Here is a 22,114-nt window from a genome sequence, read left to right on the forward strand (position 1 = left end):
GAAGAAAAAAGAAAAGCAGAAGAAAACAATTAACATTTTACTACATTTGCTTTATTTGAAAGTCAAACGTAACAGCTATGAGAAAAAACAACAACAAACAAACAAACAAAAAAAAACCACAAAACCCTATGACCCTTATTAGACCAGTAAAAGAGCACTCCATCTGCAGAAATAATGTTATATCATTCACCAGCTAAAAAGTTAATTATGAAATCGGAATCAGTTCTCCTTTCATCTGGTCTCCCTGCAGCTCATTTATGTGCCTCAAGGCTCTGCAGCGATGCTCAAGCCCCACGCAGCCCGTGCTGAGCGCACCGCGCGCCCGCCCCGCCGCAGCCCTTCGCAGCGCAGCCCGATTGGGCAGCGAGTCCTGGTACAGCTCAGACCGGTCCCTGGCAGAGAAGGAAGTCGGCTGTCAAGTCACAGGTGTCCTCGACGCTTCTGTCAGCGTTTACTGCAGCGAACACGAAGTTGAGAGCCCAACTTGGGCTCCCTCCGAGGCCGCAGCCTGTCGCTCGCTCGCTAGGTGTCGCCGCCGGCTGCCGCGGAACATCACGAGTCGGGCCGCTGTCCGGGACCTGCGCCTGGTCGGGCATTCTGCCTCTTGCTCTGCTGGCATGGCCGCCATCTGCCCACCCCTGGTGCCAAGCAGGCTTCTGATATCGTGGAACTGTATCACCAAATGGCGTGGGTTGTAAGGACCTTAACGCCCACCCAGCTCCCATCCCGTGCCGCGAGCAGGGCTGCCCCCCACCAGCTCAGGCTGCCCAGGGCCCCATCGAAACTTGCCATGAGTGCCTCCAGAGATTGGGCATCCGCAGCTCCGGGCAGCAGTACCAGTGCCTCACCGACCTCTTCCTCCTGACATCTACAGAATCGTGGCCTGGACTTGCATCCACATGAGCTTTGAGTATCTCCCAGCCTGGAGACTTCACAACCTCTATGGACAGCCAGAGGAAGTCTTCAAGGCACAAACAAATCAGGCTGCTTTCTGTGTGCTGAAAATACACTCCCTGATGGTCATTTTTTATGATTTATCTATAGCTAGAGCTATGATACTGTACAGACAATGCTACATAGATTAAAAATAATTTCTGTCCAGATTTAGCAGAAGTAAAAATTGAAAATTTCTTAGAAGAGTTTATGTACTTGTTCACCAAAAATAGTGATCTTCTAATCTGGCATTAAGATAATGAAGACTGTTTAAAATGTGCAAAAGGATGATTTTTTTTTTTTTTTTTTAAGAATTGTAATAAATGAACTTGCATTTTACAAATTGATTTCATTGATTCAGCCTGTTATGTACAGAAGTTTATACAGATCAGCAAAAATTATTGTTCCACTGATGCTTCCTGACAATAACTGACAATAACTGTAAACAAACAGGTAGCAGAATAAAAAAAGAATTAATTAAAATTACAGCATGCATAATTGATAACAAGGAAAAAAATAACAAGATGAATTGTTTGATCACTCATTTTATGGTGTTCTGTTTGAAAGATACCAAGTAGGAGAGAGCTAAATTTCATCATCCTGGCATCCTTGGTGCTGTATTTACAATCTCCAAAGACTTGTGATTCCCTGTGATGCTATTGTGTGTCTACCTCTTGGAAGGTATGAGTGCATCTGTCTCTACTGCTCTGAGCTCAAAGAAACTGGGAAAGTGAAATTCCTGCTCTTAATACCATCTTCTTCCTCTTGTGCCTTTTTTTCTTCCTTGTCATGTTTCTTCTCTTTCCTAATATTGAAACAATCAACTTGTTCAAAAAGGAATCTGCTTGAATGAATATACAACATATGCATATACATATATACTGCATATACAACATCTCTACAGCGCTGCTGTAAGGAAAGCAGAAGCAGATTTAAATTGCTGGATGGTACAACTGCAATAGCTGCAGTAATTACATGCAGTAATATTTGTATACTCCATCTTCTGTATTCTTCTTTTGTGGGCATGTTTTTGTCTTATGTTAAAGCAGTCAAGAATGCAGCAGCTGCAGCATGTCTCAACTTCCTGTTTTCCAGAAAGGAACATTATGATCATCTTTAATACCATATAAAAGTCTTCAATCGCTAAATTTTTTCCTCTCTATAAAAATTTATTCTGGGTGGAGAAGTAGGGAACAAGGAGAAGCTTATTTAAAATGCATAGTAACAACTGTTTGTGGAGGAATATCAGTTCTTAAAAATCCTAAATATTTTCAGCTGTTGTACAGTGAGAAAAAAAAAAAAATGTTTCTGCAATTCCTGTTTATTCTGTGAGCATAAGCTACTGGGATCAGAGTTGCCTATGATTCGTTTCACTGACGTCATTACAGCAGTTGTATGTTCACTTGGTTCTAACTTCAAAACTTACAAGCAGTGTAATTAATAAGTCCCAAGCAGACTACATGCTGCTGTTTTTGAGTCACCATTCCTTCTCCCATATTTACAATACCACGTCATCCTTTCTTCTTCAGTGTTCACTGTTTGGCACAGCTCCTCCCTTCACATTATATACAGATAAAACCAACTGCGTCCTGCAATGCTACTCTATTTCCATTGCTGAGTGATATTTTCCTGCCACAAATTGATCACAGTGTACTTCCAGAGAAGGTATCCTTCAAAAAATGGTAAGGAAAACCAAGAAATATCTATAAAAGCAAGGGGAGCAGTTATGCATGCACACACACACATGCTCCAGTATAAATGCTTATGTTTAACAGCAGGGGCAGTATGTCTTCTCTCCCCCATGACAAAGCTAATTTTAACTGAGATATTCATAGTAAGCAGTACTTTTTCATGTCCCAGGCACAGAACTGCATATACAGGCCATTTTGAAGAGAAACAGGCAGACCATCTGTTTTGGACAGTGAGATAATGCACAGGAAGGAGTGACTCTGTCCTATGTAGTTTAACCAAGTGTGCAATAATCTTATGCAATAATCTTTTGTGTCTGAACTATGGATGAGGTGTTCAGTAAGGTGTCAGTTCAAACAATAAATAGATCAAAAAAGAGGTGTAGGGGAATTGGAGTATTCCTGACACACAGATCCCTGTCCCAGTGTCTGTTCTTGATTGAATGAATAGGCCGTCCTTACTACGGCAATGCCATTCCATGCTGCCAGTAAATGATGACTACCTATTTAACATGAGCAGCTCTGGGCAGAGCTTTGGCCTTTTTCACAATCCCTTGGGTGGACACAGACCTGCTGCACTAGCTCATTCTGCCCACACCCATTTTCACTGCTTTTCTCACCAGGATGCTTTTCTCTTTCCCTTTTCTGAGTCAGGAGCAAGACTTTGCAGCTTCTCTGTTTCTTGCAGGGGATCAACAACATAATTTATACCTAGCCCATGATTATACCCATGTCTTGTTGAGATGTTATGTTCAATTCAACTACAAAATAGTTGTAAAGATCTATACCAAATAATTTTCTAAAGATAATCCTGGTGCTTGGCATGCAAAGCAGCCTGATCATTGAGCTCTTCTTACTTCTAGCACAGATGCAGTACCAGCCATGGTTCTTCCTAGGAGCTCACAGGTGGTGCTGAGTTTGACTAGAACGCTTGTGCTATGAGCTCAGTTTTTATGGGTACAGACCATAAAACTTGCAAATAACTTTAACAGAAAAAAATAAGTCTTTTCTATCATGCATTTCCTAAGAAAGCATTATTCCTTTTGGGAAAATAATTTCAATTTATAGGGCTGTCTGACATGGACATATATACTGTAAGACTCTGCAGCCTGAATTGCTTTTAAGAATAAAACAGGAAAAGCACTTTCATTCTTTGCTCATCCAAAAAGACAAGTGTAACTGTTTATTCCCAGATTCCTGTAGCACATATCCGGAAACAATTTAATCTTTAGTTGTCTCAGTGGGAAACAGGTGGTGTTTTTCTCCTTCCATTTTTATCCAAAGTCCTCAGTTATTTCCTATTTCCTCTTGAGAATAACTGTGACTCCTTTTTCATCACAGGAGTGATGGGATTATAGGATTCACTATATCAATTCAGAAATTTTTTCTTATGTGTTTTTATTTCAGGGCTTTCCTCTGTATTTAAAGAGCATTAATTATAGAATTTACTTTTGATTTACTGCATTTTTAATCTCTCTAAATAATCTGTAATTTTTGGTGGTGGGTGTTTTTACCACTTCTCTTCATTAAATACAGTCACACAGACATACTAGAAAGGGAAAAGTCTTACAATCTAGATATGTCCTTCAATATCTGTGATTGGAGAGCCTTCCCTACAAACTCAGCCAAAGCTGTAGAATAAGGCATCCATCCAACAAAGGAGTGTAAGAGAAGAAATGAAAGCTCAGGCAAAAACATCTGATACCAAATATGCGATGCCTTGATAAAACAGCTGAAGCAAGGAGCTACTTCCATTCTAAGTCGCTAACAATAGAATTTTTACTTTATTGTTTACTAGCTACCTAGAGAAGAGGCCAATTATAAGGATAATACAAGGCCAATTATAAGGATAATACAAATGTGTTCTCAAGCCAGTCAGACAAAAAAACATATATTCTGATGCATAAACCTATTCCACATGTACAACTTACTCCATTTAAATAAGAATTTTAACATTTTTGTCAGTCATCTTAAACACAGGAAATCCTGACTACAGTTCTTACAGACAGTTCTGAGAGAGCATCTGTTTCTCCTTACAGATACTTGGTAGAAGCTCTTTTGCTCTAGCTTCTTCATACACTTCTTTTCTTGAGTCCTTCTGTTTGCCAGGTGCCCTACAGAAGCTCGGAGCAAGATGTTTCCATAACTCAGTGGGGATGAGAAACATGCAGAATGATTGACTGCCTGGAAGAAAACACTGCTACTGCATACAGCTGAAAAAAATCTCTGAAAAGAAATCTAATGGAGGATGTTAACAAATGGAATTACAATAGGGATAGAAGAATTTTGTTTCAAAAGCATAGAAGTGATTTTATTCCTCTAAACCGGAAAGTTAGTTAATGAATTATAAGATAACTTTATTGCAATATAATGTAGCTATTTATCACACCTGTGTAGAATTTTTTTTTTTTTTAAAGAGGCATCAATATTGCATTCTGAAACCATAGTTACTGAAGTAAAACCCAACAGAAAGATCACCTCTTGTTGTATTGATTTGAACCTTGTGGAAAAATTGTAATATTTACAGAATTATCCACAAGTGCAAGGTTGTAGAAAATGACACAATTGTTCCCAAAGTTCTGATCAGGAATCTTTTCAGTTAGACCAGGAATCTTTCTACAGGAATCTTTTCAATTACATTTCATCTATGTATTTTCTTATTCGTACGGAGACAATATGTAACTCACAGAGACAAGTATGGTAGTAGGTTTTACATTAATGAAAAGATAATAAGCAGCATTTTCCTTCATAGTCTAAATAACACCGAAGCAGTACAACAAGAAAAGTTATAAAAAGATAGGAGTAATTATTTCCTTCATATGCAAAAACAAAAAGAGAAATGAGTTAAATAAACAATTTCATATAGTAAACATCATAGGTTTGCCCTGACTCTTCTCAGCCACACTCATTTATGTGAAAAACAGGTGTACTCTTCATACTAAACAACAAACTGAAACATTTGGGCGAACATATCTATATGTGTGTGCATGTTTACATAAATCCATTAGCTTTATATTTATGAAGGGATAAGACTGTTATTTGTGTGGAAAAACACGAAGCTGCCATGAGATTTGACTAATAGTTGCATAGATTGGTTTTTGGTTTTTTTTGGAACTTATGGGTATTTTGTCAGACTACTTGTTGGTGTATATATCATTTCCTTGGATATCCACTGCTGCTTCTGATCCACTCATTCTGGCTGAAATACTTACTTGGTTTTGTCCCTTGTTCCTCAAATAGAAGTAAACTGCACTTACAGCTCCAACTATAAAAAGGGCTAATAAAACAAACAGCCATATGATGCCAGTAGAAAGCACTGTCTCCATTTTCTGTCCTATAAATTAGTGAAATAGAATCAGAACTTTCAATCTTAAGAGATTTCAGAATCCAATCATAAACAAAATTTCTTTAACAAAAAGTCAGAAAAATGGATACAGATGTATATTTTCTGTTCAACACATTGGGTTTCTCCATTCACACAACTGAATAAATTACAATTAGACAAGTTTGACCAAAAAAGAGTTTAATTCAGAATTACCTTATTTCCTGCTTCTAGATATGAATTAAATTTACGGAACTTTTATTTTTAGGCACTCTCAAAATTAGTATTTGGAAACTATTTTATTATTTTCATGTTCTATTTGAATATCTTTCACTGAAAAGTAAGTCAACTTACCCCTATTTTCAGGTGACATCTCTATCTTTTCCGCAGCTTTCAGAAGGAAAAGAAAACAATTATTCTGAATGCTCAAAAAAAGGGAAGATATTTAAACTTTCTAAGACCAGATGTTCCTGAGAATTTGCCTCAAACCCACCTGCCCTCTCAGAGAGCTAGAACTAAGCACATGCAACCACTAGAAGAAATATCAAGCATTCTACTAAGAGCATCTGATACTAGCCAACAAGAAATGAGATTATAGCTGAATTTCTTCTACTTCCACAAGGATTTTCAAATGTGTTTATTTCTGAGAAACTGCCCACACGATCTGTATTCTTTTTTAGGCATTTTCAGAAGCAGAAACATTTCATAAATGGAGATCTTGTAAGTTAGAAGCATATAATGAGGATATTGAGCTGAATGTGATCTGCCAGCTTAGCCTTTTTCTGCTGGAGACAGCTATTCCTTGTGGATGTAGACCCTACTGTAATTGCACTTCCTAAATTTATCAGGTAAGTGAAAGGTGAACAAAAGTATGAAGTCTGCAACACCAAGTGGTCTTGTTATTTACCACTTTCGTTTAGTGTCATTCAGCTATCAGACCTTTGAATTTTCTAGCAGGTGATCATTCTTGCATCAAGACACAATCAGCATTTTATTAAATGTGACTTCACACTGCTAAAGATTGACGACATAGATTCCCACGTCACTCAGTCCTCAAATCATCAGTTCAAAGGACAGCAATGAAAGTAATCACCAAATCCAGCATCAGACAGAGTCTGCATTGCATTCATCAGAACAAGATTTTTTGAGAAAGTAGTCCATTGAAATGAAACAAGAATTGCTGCCTTTGAACTTAGATGGTGCGATATTTGATGGAAAGATCTAAGGAAAACTACCTTTTTATTAAAAAATGAGAAGTCTTTGTTCTTTTGGTTAAACATAGGTATCTGAAGTATTCTTGAGAGCTGCATGGAGCTGCTGATGGCAGTTTTACAGGACTTAGAGCTGCAGCCTTATGATGAGGCAGTCAGAATCCACATGGAATATCCTGCTGTCCCTGAGGCCTCAATATTTTGGCAGCGGAGTGCTGCTATTGTTGTTTGCTGGTTTTACACTTGAGCTTGTAATATTTTATATTTTTACATGTTTTACAAGGTGTAATTTAAATACATTTTGAGACATTATTAGCCTCAATACGTTAGAACTGTTACTTACTTTTTGCTTTTTTACAGATATATCCTTTTCTGAAAGAACAGACGTTGGTGTTCCAGAACCCAGTCAATGCACATACTTCTCCACAGTCTTTATGCATTCTGTTTGTAGGCTCCCCAATTTGCCAGTTGACAAAATCCAATTCTGACTTGTCTGTCCATACCCATTGTTCTGATGTTTAAAATAAGTGTATATGTATAAAACAATGACATAGAACAGGTTGTGACAGGGAAAACAGCAAATTTTAAACATGGATAATTGTTTCTGCTACAGTTCTAAGTGTATGTAAACACGTGATGTAAGCACGAAATAAACATATTTGATTTTTATGTAGTTTTCTAATATGGATTTTTGCTTTCTTCTTAACAATGTATAATAATTTTGTATTACATTTTAATACATCATTGAAAAATGAAGATGTTACCTCTGTCATCCCTCTTTAGACCTATCCAAAAGTTTGGAGATTTTCCATGAAGTATCTTAATGGTTTCTGCCAGAAAGTTTGCTTCAGTATAGTCTCCTACAGATACCAAGTCAGCAGCTGAAAAGTATTAATGCATACATCACATCTCCTTATTTTACAGCTTAAATAAAAAAAAAAGATGATATTAGAAAATATTACTGATTCAAGTAACATTCACAAGTCTTGTTATGGTTATTGTAATACTATACTGTATATTGAGCATGAGTTATCTGTGGCTGCAAGTCAGTAAGACAGAGATTTTTTGTTTAGCCTTCTTCAATTTAGAGAAGACAAGTTGCTCTCTTTCAACACTTTTGGATAGATCCAACCACGCTCCAGACTGCAGGTAGGCTGAAAGCGATATGTGGGATGTTTTCAGCACCACTCATCCTGTCACTACAGCTCCGTCACTTGCCAGTGGCTGGGCAGTGATTTTAGCAGTATTTGAATTGTGAAGGTGTTCAGTTGGACTAGATGATCTTGGAGGTCTTTTCAAATCTTGATGATTGTACGATTTTGCATCCAGAAGTTGTTACAAAGCCCCTAGCAGCACTAATTCAGACATGTGTTATGCTCACCAGGAAATCACCTACCTGACCTTGCCATGGGTAGTATGTGCTGCAGAAGTGTAGGAACCTACAGTATGCACAAATGTTCAATGCAATTTTTCCTTCTGGCTACTAGGCTACTTGCAATTAAAAAGAATACCACTCAGAAATACGATGTCAATGCATGATGTCTCCTATTCTTTCTTACACTGAAATGTAAGCTGTTTCACAACAATGCCCAGTTAAAAGTGAAAAGAAATCTGAGACGTGGAATAAAACATTGACTCTAATCCACATAGAGCTCTTTTCCCCACACTACAGCTGACAGCAGGGAGTACTTACAGAGCAGGGCACAGTGAGTATGTTTTACTGACTCACGAATCCAGATGACTCCTCAATCTCATTTATTGTGCAGACATTCAAATTAAACTATTAAACAGTGCCATGACACTAACAATAACATCAAAAACACAAACAAATGAAAAAACCTTCCCTACAAGTGTCCTAGTTCATGTTGTGAACTAAAAGTGTTTTTCTATTTTCAATTACCGATTTCCATAAAACTAGTAGGAATTTTTTTTTTTTTTTTTTTTTTTTTTTTTTGAGATAAGGATGTTTCTCCTGGTAATTGAGATATCAATTATATTATGAAATGTCATGAATCTTGTTTTCTTCGAAAAGCAATCTGAAAGCATCATTTGAAGTTTTGAAGTAATATAAGGCATTCATATAATTATCACCCATTATTCTATGAATTTCACTGCATCTTCATTCTTTCTAAAACACAACACTCACCTAGTTGGGCACACTCCCGACGAGCTTGAGACCAGCTTTTTTTCCTGACAGCCTCAAAGTAGTAGCAGTGACCATGGAAAGGTATCCAAGATTTGTGTCCTTTTGATTCAGGGCATTTTCCAGGAAGCTGAGGGGGCTCAGTAGGGGCTGTTACTAGTAAGAGATGGGTATTGGAAGTTGTTATTTTTTTTCCCCATTACACAAGTAAGAAAATATTTTTAAAAAATCCTATATTAGGTTTGTCATCAGAGAACTGAAGCATGTTCTAATAAGAGCTTGAGTATGGCTTTGTTTGAGAGCTTACTTAACTTCTTTTATTTGTCAAGGTGATGAAGAAGATACAGTATAAGCAGCATGAATTATCTGTAATTAACATTTTTGTCGTGAATAAGTCAATAAATATCCAACTGGTTTTCTGGCATAAATGTCTGCCTGATTAGTTAAAACTGTTATTTTAAAAATAGTTTCTGACTTCCTCAGTTCTTGACAGGATCAAAACCTTCTACTAGAAACTGTAGTTGTGAATGAAAGGGTTATAACTTAACACAGCTTGCAGAGTTTTTATTAAACTGCATACTAAATAAATTCCATAGTGATCAATACATTAGGAAGATTTTGGATGAGAAGATAAATTCACATGGAAAGAAAATTAAATGCTCTGCCAAATCGCATTTTCTTCCTGTGAGTCTTCCACAGCCTACTTCTCCCCTTGTTAAGGAACATTCAACTCTCAAATTAGATTTCCATAATATTGAAGTGGAAAGGGATATTATGTATAAATTCCAATGATTTTTTTTTTTTGTCAAATTACAGCATCAGGAGATGTGATTTGGCATGCAATTTTTTTGTTTTCTAATAGTTCAATATCTTCCATAATCTTGAAGAAAACAAGAATATTTACCTGAACCATAAAATTAGAAGTTTCTTCAGTGAGTTATGTACTTTGTCCGTATGCTCACAGCTGAGAAGTTGATATATAATTACATCTTACTTAGAACAGATGTTTGTCATTGCTATTCCTAGCTATTTCCAGTGATAGCAATTCTCTGACCCGTTTTTAATTTGTGTTTTCTGTATTTTATCCTGTGTTTGGTAAAGGCTTTGTATTTGTCAAAATCAAGTTTTTCTTCCTGTATTTCTGTTACTCCTTTTCCAACTCATATCATATATAAGAATAATTAAATTCAATTTCTTTAGGGTTGGTTTTCAATATTTAAATTTGATCACCTGTTTAGATAAATTATTCCCACCATTTTTTAATTAATTAATGCATTTCTCTTAGTACTTTGTTTTAGTCATTTGCAGAACCTCAATTATAATCCTTCTTTATTTGAACAGCAGTGTTTTCAATCTCTGATGCCCCAAACTGTGTACAGAACTTCATGAATGAAGCTTCTGAGTGGCTAAGAAATCAATGAGTACTCAAAGTCTTGATTTCTTAGGGTTCTGGTAATGACTATCATGAATTTATTTATTTCTGGAAAGAATTCCCAACAACACTTAATGTGTGGAATACTATAATGGGATGATAATAGCAGGGTGGCAAATTCCTTGGCTACAATAAATGGTAATGAGCCCAAACGCACCACCCAGAGATACAGAAATGAAGGAAAAAAGAGCTGCTTACCATTGGAAGGCCTCAGGTAGGGATTTCTGGCAAGAGATACCCTCACCTCTACTGCCAACCCTTAAATGAGGTCTGGGGAGGGGGTGGATCCTGGCTGCACCCCTTCCAATCACTCAGGTGCATTGCATACACCTGAGATCCTCTGGGCTGGCCCTGCCTTCCCACCAGGTGCTGAATCACTGTTTCGGGACATGACTCAGTATTTCCACCAGTGTGTTAGTTAGCTGCTTATGTATTCTGATACACAAGTGCATAAAACAAGGTGGTTTGTTATATTAGCACAGTTGGTAGATCCTCACACCCTCTAGCTAAAACATGTTAAATCGCTCACCATCTGACTTCTTACAGATGGAAAAGTGTTTCTCCTCGCATGAAGTTGTCTTCCAGGTTCCATCAGTATCTAAGTAGACACATGCTAATGTCTGTTTTGGTTCCCCGCTGGACCACTTGCTGTAAACTAATCTCCATCTGTCAATCCAATGATACTTGCCCTCTGTCTGGAAGCAAAATGCATGCAGTAATTTCAAGGATACTGAGACTCATAAACCTACCACACAGGGTCCATAGAGGACTCTCATGTAACCAGTATGGATTCAAATGCTTACAATCACCACTTTTTTGTTCTTGCTAACTGCAACAAGATGTGCAGTGTCTGTTACACACATACATGATTGCAGGGTAATTTTCTTTCAGTCATCCAAAAAGTATCTAACATTAATTCAGAATATTTTTTGAGTATGGAGATATGGAATGAAAAAAAAAGGAAGGGAAACATGAGTGAAGACAAAGTTGGTATCTCCACCCAAAATGTCTGCATGTTGTGGGTGAATGTGTTCTTAATAAGCAATGCTGATTGCTATCAATTTGGTTGTGGTATCGTGACGGTGCACTCTTCTACATGAATCACAATGTCAAAATGCACCTAACATCCAAATGTTCACCCTCCTACATCATATAGTTGGCACATACATCTCAAAGACAGAGATTAGTTTTTTTCCCTATAATATTCTAAATTTTTAATGAGAAAAATTACACCAGGAAGAATACTTTCATTGCCCAGTATGTGCAATTACCATATTACACAGGCTACAGATTCCTTTATACAATTTTTGCCCTTCATTCTTTTCAGGATTGTATTTTTTTTACTGCTAACCACAAATAGTTATTGTCTAAGATAATTATTTGTGAACATAAACACATACATTAAAAAAAAAATCATTCATAGATTTCTGATATACAACCAGAGATACCACGTCACAAATGTCTGAGGTAGATAAAAACATGAGAGGAGGGCAGGGTGTACCCCTGCATATCATTTCTGGTATACCTATTAGATTAAAATAAGTTTATGATGGGGGAGATTTCACAGTTTATCACTTAGACACTTTAATGACTCCATACACAACTTTGTTAGGTACTGGCTTGCAGGAGTATTTCCTTGTGCTAAAGCACCTTTGAGAGTTCATAGTTCATTAGAATCTCCTCTGAGTCCTTTTTGATGAACAACATAACAGACAGGTAATGCACTGACATAACATGCTGCTTTAAGAAATATGCTGTCAGAAATTGCTATAGATTTCAAGCTGAGAGCATTCAGTAAGACCTGTACATGCAAGCTTAACTGTCTGTAATGCATGTGCTCTTACCATGTAGCTGTTAAGACCAATCCACATAGGCTGCCCATATTCCTGTGCAATTAAGAACAGTAGTGACTGGCTATATGGATCTAAAATGCTAGCAAGTTCTGAGGAATTGCTCTTGCAGGATTGTTGTGCTTCTTCCCAATTCATTTTGGAATGGGTGACAGAGTAGCTAATGCCATCAGAATGGTCAAAAGCAAATTCCAACACTGTTACCGATGACTTATAGAGTTTAGGGTCTGCAGGAATAAAAATAACAATGCCAAACAGAAGAACACAAATCTGGAGGACACACATTTGGCTTAAGCAACTGAATGACATCACTATTATTTACAGACGTACTAGAAAATTGCTAGGTTTTTTTTTTTTTTTTAATTCTTTTTTAATTGCTAATAAGACAGGCTGAGGGAGCTGGGCTTGTTCAGCCTGGAGAAAAGAAGGCTGCCGGGTGACGTCATTGCAGCCTTTCAGTTACCTAAAGGGAGCCTAAAAACAGGAAGGGAATCAACTCTTTGAAAGGGTTGATAACTGCAGGACAAGGGGAAATGGTTTTAAGTTGAGGGAGGGGAGATTTAGGCTGGATGTCAGGGGGAGGTTCTTTACAGAGAGAGTGGTGAGGTGCTGGAACAGGCTGCCCAGAGAGGTTGTGGATGCCCCATCCCTTGAGGTGTTCAAGATCAGATTGTATGGGGCTCTGGGCAGCCTGGTCTAATATTAAACGTGGAGGTTGATGGCCCTGCATGTAGCAAGGAGGTTGGAGATTCATGATCCTTGAGGTCCTTTCCAACCCTGGCCATTCTGTAATTCTGTGATAATTTGAATGGAATATGTTCTCATTCATTTTTTAATAAGTAACAGATAACTTCAAAATAACAGTGCAATTTTCAGATTAAATAAATACACTTGCAGCCACTAGGGACTTCAAATCAGTAAATTCACTGAATTTTACATAGCAGGAAGTCAAAAATAGCACACACACTCTGTACATTTTCAATATTCTCTTTGTGGCTTAGTATCTTCACAACTCTGTCAAGTTTATTTAGATACATGTAAAATCTACTTACCAATTACAGTAATTTCTAGATTATTATGAACTTCTGTAAAAAAATGCTTAAGATTTTTAGCTATTAAATGATTTTAAATAAAAACATTTTGCTTTTATAAATTCTTTGCTTCAAAACATTTCCAAGTAACAACGTAATGCAAGATGGTCTCTTAAGCTTTATTGATATTTTGTCTATAACTAACCAACTATGAGAAAATAAGTGTGATCTAAATTCTGTTAAAAAGAAAAGTGATTTTAATTTTGTCATTATGAATTCCAGGATTAGTGATACAGAACTCACCGCTGTTCTTCTGGCATATATACCCACTGGATTTATAACATGGCTCATCACTCCATTTTCCTATATCAGTATAATCTCTCTTCAGAGAAACACAGTCATACTGTTGGAGAACGGGAAGGAATATGACAGTCAGCACATTAATATTAGTTTAGTATTAGAAGTTATAAAACTAAGTAAAACAGCTATGCGAAGTTTCATGCCTTCTTTTTCTTTTTTTGTTTTAGTTCTGGGGATCGCATTACAACTGAAGAAACACCTTCCTCTTTTCTTTTTCTCTCATCTCAGGCCTCCTCTGTGGTGGTAGCTCCACAGAGCTTACTCTGAAGAAGCAGAAGATGATAATGAAATAGGAGTAGAGCAGATGGGCAATTGCTTCCAATAGTACAGCAATTTTTCACTCCTTTGAAAATCATGGAATAATAGAATATCCTGAGAAGAGACCCTGGAATTGAACCAGAAGGATCATACAAATTCTGGTTCCACACAGGAGCACTGCAAATTCTAACCGTAGCTACGAGTGTGTTGTCCAAATGTTTCTTCAAGACAGGTTTGGGGCTGTGACCACTGTCCTGGGGAGTTGCAGGAAAGGATACTCAGAGAGTAACAGTATGTTCAAGGTGAAGGAGAGAATTAAAATGTACCTTTCTGCCTTCTGGTTTTTGTTTTGTTTGTTTCAGGATGTTTCCCTGAAGCACTATCAGAACTGTAGTGAAATTGAGACACGTGTTGTGCTGCATCCTGTTTGTCTTCCTACACACCTCAGACAGGGACCAGAGCAAAATGGGCAAAAGCACAATGAATTAGCTGAGGTGAAGATTAAGCTCTCTGGATTCTTTGGGGGAGTGAGATATAAAATGAGGGGAGGTTGGACACAAGTAAAGTAGTCACACTGAAAATGAAGGGTAAGTTCTGAAAAGAAGATAGGGAAATAAATGGGAGAAGGTGGTTTGCGTACGTGGAAGGCTATTGTATTTACAACATTATGGCATTTTATTTCAGACCTAGTAAGAGTGTTTTGTTGGTTTGGAAAGCAGTTGGCATCTGTCAGCCCTTAGTAGTTTAGCTGTAATTTTAAATATGGAAGAAATAGAAATAAATTCAACTGCTGCATGGTCTCTTCCTTCATTTTCCAACGTGATTTAATTTACCAAACATGTGAAAGTGTTTCCCGTGTGCTAGCTTCTAAAATTTGAATGCTATATCTGCATTTTCTCCAAAATAGAGAGCAAACTAGTTTGAAAAAGAAAACTTCATTTAGTCAATTTGTCCCAGAATATTCCCAAATTCTTAGGCAAATTTGCAGTAATAACATTCTCTTGCGCTAGGTATCAGTATATTTAAAGAAGGCATTGTAATGGTCATCCCAGTTTATAGATGAGTAAGCTGGAGAAAAGCTGAGGAAAACTGAGATGTTTAATTGAAGTGCTGCTCTCCACATTTTATCTTACAGTAAACTCTGAGCAATATTTACCTGCATCCGATTGCCATCATCTTCTGGACGGAGGCTGTCAAATAAAATAGGTTCATAAATTTTTGGGGAATCTGGAGCCCAGTTTGTATAGGAAACAGCACTTCCATCAGCCCAAACAAAGTTGAGTTCACTAATTATATCATTCAAGCCAATCCAGGGATCGTATAAAACATTCTTCAAATGGTAAGTGAGAAAAGCTAGGGGGAAAAAAAAAAACACAATAGAAAAGAAACTGAACACGTCGCGTAATCAGTCAAAACACCAATCAAGACATCAAGTAATAAACAAGTTCTGTAATTATTTTGCATTTTTTGCATGCTATTAAAATCTTGAAAATATATTTTAATTAGCTTTTCATCAGGAATGTACCCAGTTTGATTCTGTTAAGTTTATTATGTCAGAATTTTACCAAGCCTTTGATTATGAAACATCTCAATGAACGAAAGCACTTAGAACTATAAGGATAGATTAGAAATAAGGTAGTACAGAAAAAAGCCACTTGACCATTTGTCATAGGAGTTCATTTATTTCAAACTTCAGGATGAGCTGATTGATGGATCTACAAATGGAAGCCTAAAAATATAATATAATAAGATGGAAATATGTATTTAACAATGTATTCCTAAATTACTTTGCAGAATTTAGACAGTCATTTGAGAGGTCTAATAATATAGTCATTTATATTTATGGCAAAAGTAGACCATGGGTGGTTCTTCATTCCCTCTGTCAAATTCTACAAGCACCAGGTTGGAATTTGCTATTCTATGCCAATTCAAATTCTATGAATAATGTAAAGTAGCTTGCATGGAATGAAAGAGCAAGCAAGCCTTAGTATGACCAGCATAAAACAGCTCCAGTTTTTCCAGAAACGTTTGATACTATGACCATATAACCCATATTGAGTATATGTATTATGAAATAAATATATCGACGTACTGTCTCTCTTCTTGCCATGCTTCTTTTCTGGAAATGAACAATGTTTACAGAATAAGTGCTATTATCTAAAGGGCCATTGTACTATACCTTGTACTTGTTCATTTTGTATGGTAGCCAGATGTCCTCCAAGGCTGATACAGTCTGTATTTGCAGTATACCAATATTGAAATTGAGAACCAAAAAATTTGTAACACTGGGGAAAAATAAGCTAGGTTATCAGAGATTGACAGCAAAAGGAATTTAGGCATGTATGACACCTGATAAAGCAGAAAATAACCCCATCAGACCAGAAAAGAGCTGGCAGGGACTTAGCACTAGAACCAAGGCAGAACTTTTTATGTCTTTAAAATGTATTCCCTAACGTTCTGGAAGGAACTGTGAATGGCAGAAGAAAATCTTTTCATTTATAACTCACATTTATAATTCACAAAACCTAATGTGTCAACTAGCTGTGCTGGAAAAGCCACACTCCATCATTAGACAAAGAAGTGCTACCGATAAATACATAAAAAGCCAAGCCCAGGATTCCATTTGAAATCAAGTGCACTTTTTGAGAAGTATTTTTGACATGTAAGATATTCTAATTGAGCATTATTTCTGATTCACTCCTACTCAAATGACTGACTGTACACTAATGTTGACTGTCAGGTGAATTAAGTTCCATCTTTTTTAAGTACATACTATTAAGATTTGTTCCATGGTAGTTTAGATGACCACTTTTCTGAAAAATAGTAAAAATATATATGACTACAAATATCATCATTTTTTAAGAGTTAGCTAACTGGTTAAATTTTAAACATGACTTCAGAAAAATCACTGTCAAGAGATAAAAGGTCCCACTGTATAGCTATAGATACATTCCCCAAGGTCTGGTATCACAGTGTATAGATGCACACTACCAAACCTGATTTTTAAATAAAAGCCAGTCTTCAGGACATCCTCCTGGAGGTGAAGTTGCTGCTGGAGAAAGTGTGGCATTCACAAAACTCCCATGCCTCTCACAGATAAAGCCATGTGAATGACCACAGCTAACATCATTCCACAAACCTGAAGTTTAAACACAGATAAGACATTACATAAAAGACTGAAATTTGTGGAAAAGTACCTTTGTATTTCTATATAACTGTAGTTTTGAAAACACTCTGCTGAGGAATGTCAGAGTGTATTTCAGCTGGACACTACATCCTATCACCACTTGCAGGGGGGCTTTAGTCCTGCTGTGACTGTGGGAGTACTGCCCACATGATGTGGCAGACATGACAACTCCCTTGCCTCTGAGTAAAGCCCACTAACAGCATTGTTATACTCAAGCCTGCAAATGTGAAGTAACACTTTCTCAGTGAAAGAACAATTGAATGTGATACTTCATATGCTCATTAGGCCCTTGGTTATTTATATTATTCCTTTACTCACTATTTCCCGATTATTTTTTGAAAGAACAATTCTCCCTTTGCTTGAACGGTACATACTGCCCACACAGATGAAAAATTAATGACCGATTTGTCCCTGCATTCTCTAACAAAGTCATTTTCATATACTCCACTCTTATAGCTAACATTGTCCCTTAACTAACATCAGATATAACGACCATATGTTTTACATATATTTTTCCCCAAATTACTGGCAAAAAAAGAAAAAAAGATTTACAGTTAGCAAGATTTAATAAACGGGGGAAGAGTAATAACTAAAAAAATATTTTTCTTAAAAAGCACAACTCACCATATTTTTTATCTAAGACCACACAATGTTCTTGAGCAGAAGCAAAGTTGGGTTCCCCCTCTGCCCAAGGTGCATAGCGTAAAGTACTTCCATCTATCCATCTGAAAAACATGAAAGTAATACAGCAGCTGTTAAACAGACTGTGTTCATTGAACAGTTCAGAAAAAAAAACCAACTATGCTAAAAATATATATTTTTGTGTATTTACAGCTGAGTCTGTCTGTAATTAGACTTAAAAAAGATTAAAAGATTTTAGATAATGAGATGCATAACAAATCAAAAAGAAAAAAAAACCTTCATTTTAAATAGATGCTACCTATGTATTGGAAGCATTAAAACATAATTTAAACCAGTGATTTTGCACTGTAGTTAAACCAGCAGGAGCATACATTTCAACATAATTCCAATATTGCTTATGAGGTCCTTGCAGGATACATCCAGAAGGAACTCTGGCTGTGCAAAACTTCTGCTCTGTTTTTTTAAACGGATCTTATAGCACATTTACCTACCTAAACTGTTGGTCAGCATTCAGGATTAATCCTATGAGATATGAATGCAGTTTGCCATTTTTTAAGATCTAAATACATTAAAAAAAAAAAAAAAAAAAAAAAAAAAAAAAAAAGTACTTTCAGTTAATACTTTCTGTTACTTAGTAGTTTTCTAAAAGAAAAAAAAAAAAGTGTATTTTTGTGCTATTGATGCAACGAGACGAATACATCTTGTTTGAATGATCGTGCATAGGCACCAGACAGAACTCCTGTTGAACTAAATAGCAGAAATCACACAATTCTGTGTTGTAACTTTATTGCTGCTTCACTAGGTTTGACTGCCTTACTGGTATAATGAAAGCTGTCAAAGTTGATTTTGAAAGATACAAGAATTGTGAAATGAAAATAACAAAATATTTTAGTTCTACTCAGTAAATAAATCTTTATTTTCTTCTTAAGCTGCAGTATAATTTCTGTATCTCAAGCTGTCTGTTCACTATTCCTTTCATATCCTTTTCCACACAAAAGCAAACATCTAAAATAGTGTAACACAGACAGTAGGCTGCGTGGCAGCTTTGACATTAATAAAACAGTGTTATGGCAGAGGTCTGAGCCAACATCCATGCTATTTAACAGTAGGCGTGCCCCTAGCATGGGCACTTACCCACCAGGAGATGTCTGAGCAGTACTTTTGAAATACATGGCTAGTTTTGAGATGTTTTGCAGCAAAATTAATTCACGAAGGTCTTGATTGTTCTTCAATCCCTGACCTGGAACAGGCTAAACCTCTCTTTGAAAAGTTGTTTAGGGCAGCACCATGATGTGGTGTGTCAGAGCTACCCTTGCAGTAGCCTCAAATCTTTGTATAACACCACCATATAGAACATGGCTAAAAAGTAGATTTCTGTTCATTGCTCCTTGTACGTTTAGTTATATATTTTTTTCATTGAATATTGAAATTACTGCTGATAAAATATATTAATATTATGCAACAAGCATGCCTTCCTGTACTTCACAAGCATATGCAGCAGAATATATATGCTGTATATAGTAAATTGTAATCAAATTTCCTCTTACATATTTCCACAAAAAAATTCTTTTATTATTATCTCCAATAATAGCAAGATCTCCATGGTGGTTTCTGCAGAACATTCTGGCTTTTTCCATAGATGTACTTTCTGTGCTGAAAAAATACTGTTTGTCCTCTTTTATAATCCAGCCATCTTCTGTGACTTCATACACTGCAACACAGGAGAAGAGTCTGCATTCTGCACAGACCCTGTGAAAACTGCTGTTGTTACATGACAGCATCCTTTGAGTGTGAGGAGATAAACAGGAGCTTACTGGCAGAAGGGCTGACAGGTTCTGGCTTCAAGAGTGTTCCTGTAATGAAATGAAGAAAAAAAGATGTAAAATATTCTCCAATTGTTGAACCAATGTAGGTATTCAGTTAGAAGAAATGATCTTAGTGACAATCAAAGTTCCATAATTTTTCTGCAATAAAATGAAAGAATGAAAATACTATACTTGGATGTTGATATACTTTGCACAGTAATAAGAGATTATACAGATGTCGTCAAATCTGAGCGAGAAATTCAGATTATAAACAAATTTCTTCTTAAAACAGCATATATATTTACTATTCATTGTTGGGAAAACTTTTTCTGTGACATTACCTTGCGAAGAATCACATTTGACTGAAAAGCCACCAACTATCAAGAAAATTTCAATGAAGAAAAAAGATATAACACTAAGTGGAATATCGAAATAATGTATCTAAACTTGCAAGACCAAGTTATAAAAATAAGACAAGTGCCATCTTTATTTTTTTTTTTTCCCAACAGGAGTTCAACATAATATTTGTATTTCTGTATCTATAATTGCATTAAATGAATTGTGCAACATATAAGTTTTGTTAAAAAAGGTTTGCCACCTTTTAAAAAAATAATTACTTCCATGTTTGGTTGAAAGATATAAAAGATAAAAGATTACGTAAGTTCTGCAAGCACAAAACATTAGGACTGCTTCATTATGACATTATGTACTACTGACTAATGATGGTAATTTCTTCGGACTTTAACTGGTGCCATTCATACACTGATAGTAACTAATAAAATAGACAACTGCCATTGACGCTTCTGGAGATAGTTGTACTGATAATTCAGTTGAAGAATTGCAAAGTAACTAGCAAAGACATCTGCACAGCATCTCTTTCAGATAGATATCCATGGCTGCTACTTTTTAAGCATGAGAAGATGAGACAACGTGAATAAATGGGAAACAGATTATTTTGAAAACTTAACAAGCACAAAAATAGTCTGCAATGGAGAGGTATCACTTTGAAGACTGCTTCTCACACACTGCGTGAAGGAGCCTAAAGACAGCCAAAGTAAATGTTCTGAAATGTGCAACTCAGTAGAAAGCCATAACAGATTCTTCTCTTATTTCTCTGTAGTTGCAGTAGTTACATTTTGGAAAACAAACAAACAAAAATTATCATATAACATAAAGTTTTAAAATAAGGCAAAACAAGATTGATAATTTTCAGTTGAAGCATTGTATTCTGAATGAATATGTTTTGACCTATTGTTCCACATACAGACATCCTATAAATCAACCAGATTTTCTTTGAGCACGTAACTTGCATAACACTATCCTAAAATATGAAATTCTGCAACAGAAATGGTTTTCTAGGGGGATCTTGGAGTAAAATTTATCCTACCTTCCTTTATTTCACAAATCCAGTCCTGACTGTATTCACAGTGCATGTTAATCCAGGAGATGGAATGCTCTTTGCTGATTGCTCCGCAATTTTCTAATGGAGTGTCGTAAAAAGAAATTGTTTTCATGTAACTCACCTACAGTAGAAACAGATATGAATAAAAATCATAGCAATAACAGGGAAAATAGCTGAACTCTGGAAGAAAAGAGAGGTAGCTCCAAAGTTACGAACCTCTCATTTTCTTTGTGTGGTTGCACAGTCCGTGTGGGCTATTAAAGCAATATAGCATTTTGTAAGGAAAAAAAAAAGCTCTCATCTTACACAGCATTCAGTGGACTGCAGCAGTCACATTAAACCTTTTTGCTCTGGTTTGGAATCAAATGAAGTTATAAATCAATAGCAGGGAAAGGAATGCGGCAATATATCACCACAACCACATAATATTAGGAGAGATGATTCTCATATACTTACCACCTATTTATCTCCTTTCTGGAACTTCATGTTATCACTGCTTTGATGGTTTAATCTCATGGTTTATAAGCTTTTTCTTTTCAAATGAGTACGAAGAACACTGATTTAGGGTTACCCAATGGTAAGGCAATGATTCCTGGTAATTCTCAATACAACTTTCATCCACGCCAGTCATGAAAATAGCTTTAACAGTGAAAGAGTCAGAACTGAAAGAAACTGGGAATGTTGAGTTCTCACCGGGGATCTGTCACTCCAGGACAGCCCACCATCAGGATCCAAACGCTGCAAACCTATCCAGAAAAGCTGAGATGATGGCAGTTTCTTCCTAGAACATGAAAAGATATGTTGTGAAGAAAAGGACACGTTAGCTGTGTTTAGTTACGTAGTTCACATG

The 22,114-nt window shown here is 36.4% G+C and overlaps 1 protein-coding gene across 7 annotated transcripts in view; it reads right to left on the minus strand.

Annotated features, from left to right (window-relative positions):
• The window catches only part of LOC125695674 (macrophage mannose receptor 1-like), a 42,565-nt gene that overhangs the window by 2,832 nt on the left and 17,619 nt on the right, over window positions 1-22,114 (minus strand). For 3 of the 7 annotated variants that reach the window (XM_048950443.1, XM_048950444.1, XM_048950442.1), the window contains exons 15-32: window positions 21,958-22,045; window positions 21,250-21,385; window positions 19,872-19,910; window positions 19,605-19,768; window positions 18,549-18,616; window positions 18,040-18,140; window positions 17,225-17,367; window positions 16,408-16,513; window positions 15,385-15,581; window positions 13,914-14,013; window positions 12,574-12,806; window positions 11,259-11,424; window positions 9,301-9,453; window positions 7,919-8,035; window positions 7,498-7,665; window positions 6,298-6,333; window positions 5,834-5,955; window positions 8-4,805 (exon numbers count right to left, since the gene is read on the minus strand). In XM_048950443.1, the coding sequence (XP_048806400.1) occupies window positions 4,587-4,805; window positions 5,834-5,955; window positions 6,298-6,333; window positions 7,498-7,665; window positions 7,919-8,035; window positions 9,301-9,453; window positions 11,259-11,424; window positions 12,574-12,806; window positions 13,914-14,013; window positions 15,385-15,581; window positions 16,408-16,513; window positions 17,225-17,367; window positions 18,040-18,140; window positions 18,549-18,616; window positions 19,605-19,768; window positions 19,872-19,910; window positions 21,250-21,385; window positions 21,958-22,045 (2,356 nt within the window). In that variant the 3' untranslated portion in view covers window positions 8-4,586. Of the gene's footprint in view, window positions 1-7; window positions 5,956-6,297; window positions 6,334-7,497; window positions 7,666-7,918; window positions 8,036-9,300; window positions 9,454-11,258; window positions 11,425-12,573; window positions 12,807-13,913; window positions 14,014-15,384; window positions 15,582-16,407; window positions 16,514-17,224; window positions 17,368-18,039; window positions 18,141-18,548; window positions 18,617-19,604; window positions 19,769-19,871; window positions 19,911-21,249; window positions 21,386-21,957; window positions 22,046-22,114 lie in introns of those variants that run through there. The other 4 variants (XR_007378035.1, XM_048950446.1, XM_048950445.1 and 1 more) reach the window with 4 other exon arrangements.

The sequence above is a fragment of the Lagopus muta genome, chromosome 7, assembly GCF_023343835.1.
Source record: "Lagopus muta isolate bLagMut1 chromosome 7, bLagMut1 primary, whole genome shotgun sequence".
Taxonomy (NCBI): Eukaryota; Metazoa; Chordata; class Aves; order Galliformes; family Phasianidae; genus Lagopus; species Lagopus muta.